Genomic DNA, 15234 nt, shown 5'->3' with positions numbered 1-15234 from the left:
GACCGAAAATCGGAGGAGCCAAGAGTTGAAACTAGCTACAGGTCCTTTATGCCGACTGAAGGCTGGACCAATCACATCCAAAGTATTCCAGCCTCTTCTATAAAAGAAACGAGTCCGGAACGCTTTGGAGGGGGTATCTGTAGGCATCGAAAATTACCTATAGGTCTCCACGAACAGCTCAGTGTTAAGGAACGACGATGAACGTCACTATCCGGTCCACAGGAGTTCAATTAATGTCGGTGAACGCTTGAAGTAAAATGACGAACTACGTGGACTAACAGAATTTCGGAATAACGAAGGTACGGGCTAATCGGGAGCCCCGCGATGTTTACAAAAAGAAAAATACCCTTCGTGTCTCATTCATTCTACAGATGATCTAACCATCGGAGCTGATAGAACTCCTTGTCGGCTTTCCAACGCACTTCGAATCACTCAAATCCGAGTTCGGACGAAGAATTTACAGCGGAAGCAGACATATACACCATAACAGAGTGTCTCGGACCAACGAGACACCCTAAGGTGTCTCGGCTAAGGCCGAGACACCCTTCCAATCCTTAGTATTATCCCGTTGTGGTAATTCTAAGAAGAGCAATTATCTCGCTTTTGTCGAAATAAGCGCTTCTGTTTCTAGATCTCCTCGCGGATCGACGAAGCTCTGGACCTGATCTGATTGCCAGGTAGTCCACGGATATCAACATCCCCGTCACAGGCTAAAGACCCACGCAAGCAAGAGACGACGAACGGATCTTGTGTTATTTTCGAGAAAGTTGTATTTTTTTTTCTTTTCTTTTGATTAAGATCTGAATTCTTTGTAAACACTAATATTATAATGAGTTCAGTAATGAAGGCAACTTTTACCGAAAATACCATCCAAAGTGCTCAAGGTTGAAGATTACACATTTATTTTTTGCAGATGATCTACTATTATTTGGAAAAGCTGATATGAATTCAATAATAAGGTTTTACAATTGTCTCAATGAGTTCAGCCAAGTATCAGGTTTGGAAACTAATCCCAGCAAATGCTCGGTATACTTGAGTGGTATTGATGATAATCAAAATTTTCAGGTATGCTCATATTTGAATTTCTTTGAAGGGATTCTACCAGTGAGGTACTTGGGAATGCTCCTAATATCTAAAAGATTATCATGGTTAGATTGCTCCCCTCTAATTAGTAAAATTTTAGAACAATTCCAGAATTGGCGAAGAACGAAAGCTCTTTCTTATGCGGAGAGATTGAACCTGATAAAATTAGTCATCTTAGGTGTTCACCTTTTTTGGACAAACAGCTACATATTACCAAATAAGGTCCTACAGAAAATAGATAAATTGTGCTCTAATTTTCTCTGGAATCACAAAGTACCATTAGTCTCCTGGGCTACAATCTCTCAGGATAAAAAGCATGGAGGACTAGGAGCGTTTTCAGCAAAAACATGAAATTATGCTGCTTTCATTAAACTATTGTGGATGATTCATCTCAAAAAGGACCTCCTTTGGATAAAGTGAGTACATTGAAGTTATTTGCAACACTCTGATATTTGGCATGTTCGAATGAAAGTGAGTAATTCTTAGATGTGGAAGCAGCTTTTGAAAGTCAGGGATATGATGATAGGAAGATATGGGAGTTTTAGCAATTTGAAAAACACCATTGAAAGTTGCTGCAAGGAAGGTAATATTCAAATTTCCTCTGTTTACAGAAAAGTTATACAATATGGTATGGTCTTCATTATCCTAAGCACTCTTTTATACTAATATATATGTTGCTTATCAATTCAAACTTTATTGTGTTACTAATACTGATGATCAAATCTGCAATATACGAAAACTACAATACTTCACCACAAACACACACAAAAAAAATAAAAAAAAAACGTAAAACTTAGCAAGGAACATAATAGTTACTAGCTAATGTTTTCCCCTTCACTTCTCAGGCATCAAGCTCGAAAGCAGATGCGTCAAAACTATCAGAAAGCCCAGTTCCAGTCTTAAAAGTGAGCTTCTCAGAGGAAGGAGTTTCGAAGTACATCTCAACAACAGACAGCCACAGTAGCAGCTCCTTAGTCTTCACCCCGGTCATCTTCTTCATCTTGTGAGGCTCGACAAACGCGGTCACCTCAGTCGCATACGAAACCTGACGCTTGACCTTTTTGAAGGTGTGGTTCTTACTCTTCTTCTGAATTATCCACACGAATCCTGATGCACGATTGTAGCCGAACTCTTCTATGTCCTCCACAGGGAACAAGCCCTTCGGAAGGCAGATCTCTGTCAGAAGTTCGACGATCTTCTTCTTGCACTCAGCATCCCCATGACAGACCTCTGCACCCTCTCTGCAGCTCTCAATGGCCTTGGATGCCATAAGTAGAATATTCTCAAAGATGTTTTATGTAATAAGATCTAATTGAGAAGTTTTGGATTTGATGAGAAAATGCTTGGAGGTAGAGAGCAATATATAGGCAGTAGGAGATCGGACTTGCCGCCTGGTCTAATATTGGACCGGGGATGAGGTTGACTGTTGAACGAGTGAGCGTTGAGTCGTGGCATGATTGGACGTAATGAGCTGCCGTGTGGATCCGGTTAACTAAATAGACCGCTGAACCGGCGCAATGGACGGGTCAAGGTTTGAAGTTTGAACCCGTAAAGAAATACGGAACCGGTCCAAGTAGTAGTGCTAGCGCGTAAATTAGTCGAGAGGATTTTTCTTTCCTTCAATTTCTTTTCTTTCTTTTTCTTTCACTTCTGTTCTCAGCAATAAGAGTTAATTGTGTATGGATTCATGTACTATCACTTAATTGCGGACAAATCTCCTGCAGTCCCTATCGTTGTTCACTTGTTGCCGATAGATCTCTTGTAAGCTATACTATCGCCCAATTTCGGATAACCTCTTGAGTGAAATTTTTTCAACTCTTTTTACCTTCAGAAGGTCTGTTTATATTTACAAACCCCCAACCCCCCGCCCCCTCCCAGGTCAAGAGTCAAAACTCTCGCTCATGGAGTCTATCTGCCTAAAACTATATGGTGTCCGTCCGCAAGTAACTCTAAAAAACAAGTATAGCTTTGCTCCCCTTCTATCAGGATAGAACCACATATGATCCGCAAATATAAAGCAAATTATCCTCCTCACTTGGATCAGCTTCTGCCAATTGATGAGCAATTCATGTGTTCCCGGCTCAGTTCTAATTTTTCTCCAGCCTCAAAAATACATTGTGGAACCAGCCAAATCAAGGACAAACGCACGCAGCCTTCAAGATAGCTCTCAAGACATAGGAAACAAGCAAGTCGACGCAAGAAACTATATCCATCCATACAAGCATCAACACTGAACAAGTCCTCAATAAAGATGCACATACAAATAAATACAAACTTCGACACTAGTACATCCAAACTCGAGTGGCAACACAAAAGACACAAAATGGAAGGCACAAGATCATCATACATCCTCTGGGGAGAAAGACTGCCTCACCAATTTAAGCACAGACGAGTAAACTTCATTACTGGATACTGCAGACAAACATGTCTTAGGCTGCAAATCGCAAAAAAATAAAAAGCTAGTGTTGTCCTCAGCACAAGCACTAGGAAGTCATGATTTTCTCGCCACAAATTAAAAAGAATACATTCCTGATTTGTGCATAAATAGCTCAGCTACACCAGTCAACGACAACTGATGGTCGCGCAAGAAAAAAAATCAGGTACTTATTGAGTTACAATAGGATGGATGCCTAACAAACCATCCATGCACTGACAATATGCTAAATTACAAATGAATAGTAATAGTGAAGAGGAAAAGAGAGACAGAGGAAGCGTCTAGGATTTCAACTCTCGTGCTCAATTACCAAGAATGTTTTATTCATCATAGGCGAAGATGTGGCCTCCCTTCCGTTGCTGCAAATGCAACAGGTAGACATGGATCAGTCCAAATTTTGAGAACAATAGAAGGGGAAAAAAATCACCCATTAAGAAGGATATATGAAAATCCAGAACATGAAAAGCAATAAAGAAAATGGATTCCATGACCAAAGGGAGGGGATAAATAATCTCCAATGTTACACCATATCCTAAAAAATTTAGTAACTTGTAAAATCATCAGTGACTCAGTAACTTAATATGCCACGAAAATGGATCTGACTTCAAAACCGCAAATAAATGTATGAACAAGTGTCAGTTATATCCTTCATAACCTTAGAAATTATGGTAAAGTGTTGGTCATCCTTCATAAGAATCATTGCATTGAAAAACCACATCGTCCACATAATACTAAAATCTCAAATGCAGCATTCTAGCATGATAAGTAGTTTCCTACAAAGGACAAGGTCCAACAAAGAAATAATTGAAAAGACAATATAGCATGATCATCATGTTTCACAGTACTGTACCAAGATACCGAGAAATAAGATGAAAATCTACAAATTTTCTTCAAAAAAAAAATACCTGAGCCATCTGACGGTATTTATTCCTCTCCCGAGTTCTTTCTTTGTATTCAGAAGACCTATTGACCCTCTGCATAAGAGAATATTCAATTAAGCAGTTGTACCAGAAAGAATATAATATTTTGGTGTAGCCTATACCCTCTGCAAGGCCATAATAAGTAATTTAAAAGATCATGCTGGCGTATCCCATAGAAAAAAAAATTCATACAGTGCCAATGTCAAATTTAGCTATCCTACAAATAATGATGCTCCTTTACATGGTCAATAAATACCTGCCAGTGCATAAACACTATATATATGAATCAGACCAAAAAAATTAACATAAAATTTAGCAAACACGCACAATTAACTCGAAAAACAATGCATAATGCAGAAAAAGTGGTAATAAATTAGCTTGGGGGAGCATGGTAGCATGGCGTCGCTGCAGTAACTATGTGCCTTTAGCTACATCAATTAAAACACCGGATGCTGGAGATTGATTGTTTCAGGAGAACGATGAACTAAAGCAACCGTACCTTTTCCTTGGACGACAGATGATCATTTCTATCTGGTGTCAGGTTAAAAATATCCTGAAGCAGTTCGTTTTCCTGTATGAACAATATCAACATAGACATATAATGCAACCTATGTAGGATTTAAGACCACGAAACTGTTATGAACAAGTTGGTAATAGATTATAACCTGTGCATGCTTAAGGAAACCACTTGCAAGATAACGTTTAAAAAAGTTCAGCTGGATCAATTGGGTCCAGGTTGATGTTACAAGCAAGCCATGCCCTTTAGAAATTTTTGTTGAAGTTTCTGGACACTCCTTATCCTGAGCAGATACTAATGTCAGCTAATAATTCTTAATATTTCAGGCATTAAGTTACAACAGATACAAAAGCCTACCAGAAAATACTTATAGATCTTCTGAAATAAGTCCCTTTGATTATTAAGATTCTTCTTATCAACAGCACTCTTACCCCCAGCCTCCATGGAAAGGACCACAACTTGATTCATTATTTTTGCTTTCGAAGACAGTAATTGTTTAAACCATTTAGGTTTATAATTCTCGGTATCAGAACCAACGAGATCATTATTCTCAGAAGATAACTTATCACCTATCACAATTTCAAAAGTAATAGCTATTGCTTCCCCAGCTGCAACACGGACAGCACGATCATCATGTTCCAATAGAGTGCAAAGACCTGAAATTGGCCTGAACAAGTTTGTTATAAGAAAACTGATCACCATGACAAAATTACAAAATACTAAATAAATATACAATAATTGATTAGCTTTACTTACTCTGTCCAGTTGTCAAGATTGATTCTCCAGCTGCCAATAGTTGTAAGAAGTAACGACCATCCAGATAGAGCTGATGACAAGACAACAGTGCTAGGCTTATTACCCTATATAGAAAGAGAACTCAAATTAGTTGACAAACAGAATAACTGCATTATGCTAATATTCCAATAAAGAACAAGTGTTTTCATGCTTGAGATTCCAATAAAAAAATTATCTAAATGGCTAGAATGCAGAGGAAGACCCTCGTAAAAGGTGGCGTCCACATTTGTGTCGAGAGACGAAAGGAAGGGAAAATTTGCAGTCACCGAAGTCATTGGCCATAAAAAGAATGCAAAGCAGAGAAGGAAACATAAGACTGCCCACAAAATAGTAGGACACAGCTACATGATCAAGGTAAATAGGTTATAATTAAGCTAAGATCCAGACAATACGAGAAAGGGTAAAGAGAAGTAAACGGCATGGTCAGCACCTTATCTTCCTACAATTAAGGAAGTGTGAAAATGAAGGAAAGGTGACATTGAGAGTAGGATGAGTCGTGTCCTTTTTCCCTTCCAGAAGGGGTGTGGAGGGTTGTTGGAGGTAAAAAGATCAAAGATTGCTCACCTTGGTACCCGGTTTTAATTGGATGATATCCCACATGATTTTCATAGATTTTTCAGTTTCTTCCCAATTATTTGCACCCACAAAGGTGGTGACTGCTAAACAGTCCAGCACCTGCAGTTGTAGGTAAGAATATTAAGCGCTGTCTGCCAAACAACAAAAACAATGAATTTTTCTTCTCAAATAACACATACCGATATCTTCAATGCATCACTTCCAGTTAAAAGGGCCCTTTCGATATGTGGTAATGTCTGCTCCATTATTTCCTTTGCAGTGCTCCCAGTGCCAACAGTAATAGCCAGTAACCCTTCAAATAAAAGCACCAACATGAAAAGAATTGCAATTTGTAAAGACAAAAAATTACGGGTAATTAGGTTGAAGACCAACCAATAGCACGAGAAGCTAGGCATGCCTCTGTTGGTGAGCCCTTGCCCTTTTTCAAGGATGTGATGTATTCATCTAATAATGTGATGCATCTGCATCAATCAGCAGAAGGTAGTGAGAATAGGAGATAAGGTCAGCAAGTCATATTATGTTACAAACCAGGAAAGAAAATAATATCATATAAGAACTACTTGTTCTCAGCGGTGATAAGTTTGGGACCTGTTGAAATCCATGAAAACAAACTCTAGCTAAATGCATTTTATTGGATATATCAAAGTAGCTGTTATCTCCTAATGCAGTCTGGGTAGGATGTTAATTTTTAATTTTGGTCATTTTACAATGCATAGGTGCCCCTAACGTGTCCAGTATCAACTCACTCAAATCATAGAAAAACTCTTAATGCCTCATGTGAAGTATTAGAAAGGTTTTCCACTCACTCAATCATGGAGAAAGGCTTAATGTCAGGTATAAAGTATGAGAAAAGATCAATATAGCAGATAATCCATATTTTCAGTTACATAAAAATTGACCAAACATTTCAGAACCTGCGGAAGTTAAACATACATGAAGACAAATAAAAAGATAAAAATACTTTTTCTGACAAAGTTCTAAGCAAGTTGAATCAGGTCAGACAATTGGATATCTTCAAATTTTATATAAATGGGGCAGAAAGTAGCAAACATCGCCACAGAACACCTGGAAAGCAACCTAAATTGAACACATACAAACAATGGCAGAGCAAACTTGAAAAGCTTTAATTTAAAAGAATACATAATTATGCTGAAATATAATAAAGTGCTGTGTTTAATTTATATAATGAAGAGTTGGCATGCTTTAATCCCCCCACAAAATATGTAAACCACTTTCACATTACATCCCGATTATTTTTTAACCTTTGTTATTATAAATGTTATCTTACAATCTGGTTAAGTGCCAAAATGTGTGCGATAAATGTCCAGAACTAGCATTAGCCAAGAAACCGAGACATATAAAAGTCTACATGGAGACAACTTCATGGCAGAAACTGTTACAGCTCCGTGGGAACCAACTTAAGTACAAAACAACTCACTTGTTCTCTATGAAAGGAAGAAGTGTGTTTCCTTCAAATGCATTGACGAGTTCTGACAATGCCTTCAATCTTGAAGATCTGGTTTATGAAAGAAAAAAAAAATTAGGACAAGAACTCTCCAAAATACAAATAAATACCGCAAAATACTCAACAATCCAATATCCACAGGGACAAAACTATAAGTGTCAAATAGTGGATATTCAGGAACATTTAATTATTAAATGAAAATAAATGCTGTTGCAAAGAAAGAAAGAGTGATAAATACAAGACATACTTAAGATATAACCTGAAGCTCTATTAAGACCAGTTTACAAATCAGTCAGCAATCAACTGCCAAAACATTATACCACACCACAAACACAACAAAATGGAAATAGTTTCTAAACAACAGAAATAGTTAACTGAGGTTTGACAATTTATTTATAAGTATTACATCCCTTTTTCAAAAGAACTTTAAATTGTAAATTTGTAACAGACAATTTCTGTTCTTTTAAGTTGACCAGCTCATCAATCCAATCACTAATGTAATGGAAAACATGGAATGGTCCACTTAGTGAGCCCAATTTAGAAAATACATCAATCCAAGCACTAATGCAATGGATAACATGTACGGTCCACTTAGTGAGCCCGATTTAGAAAATACAGTGATCGAAAAAAAGAAGCTCAAACACTCAGATACAGCTAGCAGAGCTCATGCATTATAATATTGAATAGCAATAGGAACATCTAATACATCCTACCAACAAAAAAAACAATGAAATTAAATATCAGCAATTGGAAGCTGTGCAAATTTGATGGACACGATACACACATACATGGCATACAAGAGGGAAGCTATTCTACTGTGAGTAATTTGTCACATCTGACTGACATGTAGTCAATCAGAACTTACAGTAGTGGAATAAAAAAATTGAAGAAACTATGTCCAGTATTACGTTTGCAACCAAGTGAGATAGATTATTGTGAGCTAGTTCTGTGAGGGAATATGGACAAGTTATCGCTATCAAGGTACCATCTCTCACGAGTAATTTCTCCATTCTGCATATTACTACAGGTTCTCTATATTTCATTTCATATACTTCAACGAAAATGTTGCAATGTCTGCTCATTTGTGTCAGATGCATGTTGATTGATAGGTGGCAACCCTTCAAGACTTCATCAGAAATTCATGCATTACCTGAGGTTCTTTTTTCAAGATAAAGGACAAGTGATACTTAAAAGAGTCTAAAAACACTAATCTGCTTCCACTGACTAGTTCATTGATATTCCGCCTCCAACCCATATAAATTCTAGGTCTGTGGACCATGGATAACAAGAACATCAAAAAAATCAGACAAGTATAAACCATCACTTTTAAGTGTCTGGATTATTAAATCCTATTAACTGAAACTTTCATGTAAAAGAATGTTAGCTAAACACATAGCTTGATATTTTGATAAAAAAAAAAAGAGTTGACATGTTGTCTCAGTACACTTTATACCACTATTTCTAGCAGCAATATGTAGAGAGGATTGAAAAATAGGAGATCTTCGGAGGCATTCTATATTTCAATAAATGAAATTTCAATCTGAAAAATCCTGTGACATTTAACTGATTGTATGACATGGCATATCTATACTAGTTACTAATACATAAAAAATGGAGAGGGATATCACAAAATTGAAGGACAGGATAACATGTGCTCTCTTCTACTATAAATGAAGAGGCAAAAAAGTAACTTTCATGAATGACTTTTCCCTCTCTTTTCACTTCACTCTCCTGAACATTCCAAAGCATACCATGACATGAACATAGGCCACTGGACAACATAATCACATATCATTCCATCTAGGTTATAAAAAACAAAAAAAAAAGTATTAAGTTTCTCTAGGAAAATATCAAGCATGTATCACAGAAAGGCAAAGAATATCTACGTATCAAGTATAAGTTTTTCAGCAAAAGAAAGAACCATGAAGCTTTTATTATATCTCGCAAATTTATGGTGGCTCACTGTATGAAAAATACGAATAGTTAAATGTCTTTTTCATCAAACAATAAAAAATATTGTAGATAAATGAGTAATTGTTTAATATAAATTTTTAGTAATAAAAAATAGATGTAATATCATAATGGATATCAAATTTTGAACATTTTTCCTTGCAACTTCAACATTCAAGAACTAAGTTGTTAAGCTTTAGATTCCTCACATTCCTGATTTCTATGAATTTAGTAAGTTGAAATACTCAAAATTTAATATTATCTAATTGGTTTGCTTAAAATATAATTGCACATACTTCTAAATTGAAGATTATTCTATGCAGGCTTTTTTAACTAAAAGCATTATACTTACAGTCTCTTAAAAGTAGAATATCTTAAACTATTTTTTATTTTATTAAAAATACAGTACATACAGTTTTTATTTCGTCTTCCCGTTTATTATGCATGACCGACAGCAGCTGTTAGTTACTCATCAATATTAAACTAATATTTGTAGCTTCTTGGGACCGAAATGTCCTATAACTAAAATTATTTTATTATATACTTGTTTCCAGTTATGCCATAATGTATTAGAAACACAAAGAATATTATATACATGCATAAATAAGCAGGAAAATATACCACACACATTGTGCATCTTAACCCCGGTACAAACAAAATAAAATCTTTCATTTCTACAATCCCGAGAAACATTAAAACAATGAAGAAATAAGACTTAAACAGATCAGTAAGAGATTGAAAATACTTCTTGTCAAGAGAATCAAGGCATCTTTCCACCACCGCGTCGAGAGAGTTGACATTCTCGGTCTCATGAGCCAAAGTCAGATCAGACAAAGCTGTAGCTGTAGAACTTACGCTGTCGGTGTCACTAATATTCGACAAGTCAATTGCGCTCTTGTTTTGCTTTCCTGCAGGAAGAATTAACAAATTCCAATAAAGTAACAGACAAAGGCAATTAAAAAGCATCTCAAAGTTTCCATCTTGGAGTAATATACAAATCAGCAAGTATCAAAAAACTAGACCTTTCGTAAACTATAAGAAGCAAGAAACATAAAGAAGCAAGCAAATTAGAGCATAATAAAGCCAAGTCCAATCAATAGAACCGTTAATTTTTCTTGAAGAATCTATGAAATTCCGTTCGTCGAACTAATTCTAAAACCAATCAACATGAAATTAGGGGGTCTTTGTTTCAAAAAAATTTGGCATTTGGGTGGGATTTCAAATTCTAGGATCAAAAAGTGGGTTTTTTTGGGTTTTAGAATTCCATAAAACTTGTTTGTTTCAAAACAAATTTTAGAATATCAAATCCCCAAATAATAAAAAAGTATTATATTTAAGGATTTATGAAATCCTTTTTTTTTGGTGGGATGGGTGGATTTCAAAAGTGTAAGACAAATTAAGGATTTCAAATTCCAAAAAGTTTGAAACAAACAAAATATTACAAATTATAGTAATCCAAATCCCAAAATATTGTTGAAACAAACAAAGTTGTAGGAATCCCAACCCATAACAAATTACCTATGGATTTCAAATCCCATGGTGAAATACATATCCTAAAATTATAGGATTTGAAACAAACACCCTTTAGAGAATTACTGATATTTTCCAATAACAAACTCAGACATGAACGATTTTACAGACACGAAACCATCAATTCGAATGACCAAATACAAGAGCATATAATTTCTGCAATAAAAATGAAAAGGTCATCTAATTTTTACAAAACCATCAAAAATTAACCAACTTCTTTTAGACCCAGATCACCAAAACTCAATCTTTAAACAAGACCATAACGAATTCCAATGAAATCAAGGCATCAACTTACTTTTCCCCATGGCGAAAGCACAAAAGCGTCCGAGCAAGAACTATCTAGACCAACGAGCACGAAAAGAAACCAAATTGAATTCAACGCTACTACAGAGAGAATCGCAAACTATCGAGGATTGGGCGAAATTTGCGACGAAGGATGAAGAAACTGAAGAGGAGACGACAGCATCAATTGATTCGATTGAGGGCACAGCCATGTGATGATCGAGAGAGGGATTTGGGGGTTGGATTTGGATCGCAAATTGAAGAGAGGAGGGGAAAAGGGAACGGGAGGCAGAGGTTGGATTGGATTTGACTTCTTTTATAACTGAACGGAGAAAATTGAAACCCTAGGTCCTTCCTTGCAAATGCGAACATAAAACACCCCAACCAATTCTTTAATTGCGTTTTTGCACCTGGCAAATAAACTTTGGAGTTTTGCAAACACAGCCCTGAATGTTTTTCCCTCTGGGTTGGTTAGTGTGCACCACATGCAAGGCACGGCCTCCATTTTTTTATTTTTGCTACAGTAACTTTGTATTTAAATACAGTTTTTGTAAGTGTTACAGCAACAATTTTAAATGATACAGTATCCCGTCTCGGCTACGGTGATAATATTATAGTAATGTTTTTAAACGCTACAGTTTCCTCTTATGCTACAATAATAATGCTACAGCAATTACTGTAGCATGAATAGTGAATCTTGGATCCTCTCATTATTACGTAGGAATAGATGCCATGGATTTAGATAGCTTTAGTTTCACACACACCCATGAACATTAGGGGCGCCGCATACAACCCCTAAACTTTGTTTATCTCGCATAAACGTAACCTCTTGAACTATGGGATGTCTCACAAATTTTTGTTGAACTTTAACCTTATCTCACCTGACTCTCTGCCCGTAACTTGCAAATAACTAAAATATTCTTGAGAAAAAAAATCCCAAACATTGTCATTTGTAATTTACGTGCAACACAACCCATATTCAAAAATTCTTGATTTTTTTCTTGAGAAAAATTTACTCGTTGGTAAACTACATGTTGGGGGTTTTGGTGAGAAAAGAATAAAGTTCAATTGGAATTTTTTTTGATACATTATAAATATCAGGAATTTATGTGAGATAAACAAAGTTCAGGAGGGTTATGCCCCGTAATTTATTTATATTTTATAAATTTTCAATTTTAGTTTGTAAATTGGATATATGTGTAATAATTTTTGAAAATTTTAGGTGGAGTTAGTGTCAAGAGAATCAGTTAAATGGGTTGTAGTAAGAAGGTCATTCATACTTTCTTTATTTATTTTTTTATGGAAATATTTTCTTTATAATTGCTTAATCGCTAACACAAAAAATTAATAATTACTTTTATCGTATTATCATAGGCTATGTTAAATATGGTTGTAGCATATTTATGTTTAGATTTAGCTTCAATCTGTAAGGAGCCCAAATATATAATGATTTTCTTGCATCAATAGACAAATATACATGTATCTGGTTTCTCATTTTATATCACATAATCGTTTTGGCAATTGCCTCTCCCTTAATTCATAAATAACCTGAAGCCAGTTCAGTTCTAGAATGCGGATAGAAAATATTAGAACAGTTTACAGAAATAGCTTAATAAAACCTGTTAAGTCTAATCTAATTGTTAGCCAACCAGGATAAATTTTGGATTGATTTTTTTTCCATGAAACTGGTTTTTAGCCCGACTGCAAAACAGGGCATACAGCAGTTCGTAGTTATGATCAAAATGTTGTCTAAGTTTGTTTTAAGTCAATAATGTTCTTAATCAATCTTTATGAAATGTAGACCACCTATATAAATAACATAGGTTATGTGAAGTACTAAATACTTGGTATATTTTTTGCAGGATATTCTCGAGTCCTTGGGTTAGAAGTACCCTGACGGTAATTTATGATCGCGGACCACGTGCAGAATATACCAAAAGGAGCAAAGAATAACCTCTCTGACGCCTACAAAGGAAGTCCTCGCAGGGAGCAACTAGAAGCCGCAAAAAAATGGTTAGGGTAAATTACGTAAATACCCTAAGGTTCCCTGATGTTGCAAAAGATACACTAACTTTCTTACCAGCGCATTATACAAATATGAGGGGGACATCTCACTTGTCTCCTCCAATGGTCCCATATTTGGGTCCCTATAGCCGTGCTCCTCAACTGTTTCACAAAATAGCATGTATACTTATTATGTTGCAAAATTGAGCAAATATGCATCTTGGATTATCCGCCGGCTAAAATTGGTAGACACCATTAACTTTTACCCAAAAAGATGAGATTGGCCTTCATCGAAATTAATTCAAAAGGAAAAAAAGAGTAGTTTGAATTGTAATTAATACAATCAATGAGGGTAGATGGTATTTAAAATAGACATATGACCAACACATGACAATACTCTCAATGCCGGTTGACAAAAGGTAGCATTGTGAACATTTTTTACAAGTCATGGTATATATTTGCTCCATTTTGTAACTTAGGGTGTATAAGTGTTTTTTTTTTTTTGTTAAATTATAGAATATTTAAGTGCAATTAAACCTTTTTAAAATGTTTGGTTTTAAGTTTTCATCTTGCTTAATTGCACTTAAACACTCTATAGATGTGATTATAAAATCTCTTTTCCTTGATTTTCTTTTTTCAGTTGAGACAAAAGAAATAGGGAGATGCAGAGAATGTGGCCGTTGAGATCGGAACAGTGCAAATGGCATATTTCACTTCTAGCTCTTTACCAACCTGAGCTACATCGATCCATACCTTTAGGTTTCATTTATACAATTTGATCTACTTTTATGTAAAAACAATTCATTTGTCCAATGGATATTGAGAAAATAAACAGTATTTTATTTATTATTTACGTGTATTATTATTAAGAATGTCAGTGGATTGGGGAAATTATGATAGATTAGCTTTTATTTTTGTTATTTTAAATTTGTTTAATATAAAAGTTATAAAAGTTGCATTGCTTCTATTAAGCAAATTTTCAATGCATATTGAGTTTTATTTATTATTCTCATGTATTTTGTTTAGGAATGTCCATGAATTGAAGAAAGTATCATAAATTTCTTTATTACATGTTTAGGTAATAGTTTTGTTTTTTTGTGTAGATTGGGTGTATATTGTAGCTTTTATCAGGCGACATTATATTTGGTTATTTTAAATAGAGGAGTAACATGCCTAAATGCTAAATAAGAAGGGGAATAGCATTCCTAATTTTTTTTATTACAAATTTATTTTCTTATTTTAATAATCATTGCAAAAGATATAATAATTCAAATAATTCAAATTAATGTAATGTGAAAAAAGTTAATCATATTGATAATATATAATAATGAGCACAATACACAAAATTAATATAAATAATCCGTGCTTTGCACGAGCCTAAAAACTGGTATGCATAAAAGGGAAGGAGTAAAGAATAACCTCCGTGACGTCTAAAAAGGAAGTCCTCACACTGCACAATCAAAAGCCAAGAAAAGGAGGTTATTATTTAAAGCCATTGTATTCCCTATTGTTACAAAACTGATCAAATATATATATTCAGTTATCCGCCGTTTAAATTTGGTAGACATCATTAAATTTTATCCAAAAGGATGAGATTGCCTTTCCTACGTATACATGCTATTATAATCAACGATTACTCATTGGTGGAGTAGCATCGCTTTGTTGTACTATCTGATCA

At 35.2% G+C, this 15234-nt stretch overlaps 2 protein-coding genes across 2 annotated transcripts; both read right to left on the bottom strand.

The window, feature by feature from the left end:
* On the bottom strand, positions 1756–2536 carry LOC109822716. The gene has a single exon (XM_020388947.1). The coding sequence runs from the start codon at positions 2351–2353 to the stop codon at positions 1925–1927; it is 429 nt and encodes a 142-aa protein (XP_020244536.1). The 5' UTR covers positions 2354–2536; the 3' UTR covers positions 1756–1924.
* LOC109819665 lies at positions 3410–11858 on the bottom strand. The gene is made up of 12 exons (XM_020385476.1): positions 11566–11858; positions 10486–10648; positions 7764–7841; positions 6698–6786; positions 6505–6617; positions 6314–6424; positions 5711–5814; positions 5312–5621; positions 5103–5237; positions 4937–5008; positions 4423–4491; positions 3410–3876 (listed from the first exon to the last, which is right to left on the bottom strand). Exons 1-12 carry the CDS (start codon positions 11573–11575, stop codon positions 3838–3840), a joined length of 1293 nt encoding a protein of 430 aa, XP_020241065.1. The 5' UTR covers positions 11576–11858; the 3' UTR covers positions 3410–3837.

Source organism: Asparagus officinalis, chromosome 8 (genome assembly GCF_001876935.1).
Source record: "Asparagus officinalis chromosome 8, Aspof.V1, whole genome shotgun sequence".
NCBI classification, from domain to species: domain Eukaryota; kingdom Viridiplantae; phylum Streptophyta; class Magnoliopsida; order Asparagales; family Asparagaceae; genus Asparagus; species Asparagus officinalis.
Note: the sequence above shows the minus strand (reverse complement) of the source record. Positions and strands in the feature narration are given on the sequence as shown.

Coding starts and splice junctions, on each gene's coding strand:
- LOC109822716 (XM_020388947.1), bottom strand. CDS start 2,353: ATGGCATCCAAGGCCATTGAGAGCTGCAGAGAGGGTGCAGAGGTCTGT.
- LOC109819665 (XM_020385476.1), bottom strand. Junction 5,622..5,710: donor AATCTTGACAACTGGACAGA/GTAAGTAAAGCT, acceptor AAACTTGTTCAG/GCCAATTTCAGGTCTTTGCA. Junction 5,238..5,311: donor AGATCTATAAGTATTTTCTG/GTAGGCTTTTGT, acceptor GTATCTGCTCAG/GATAAGGAGTGTCCAGAAAC.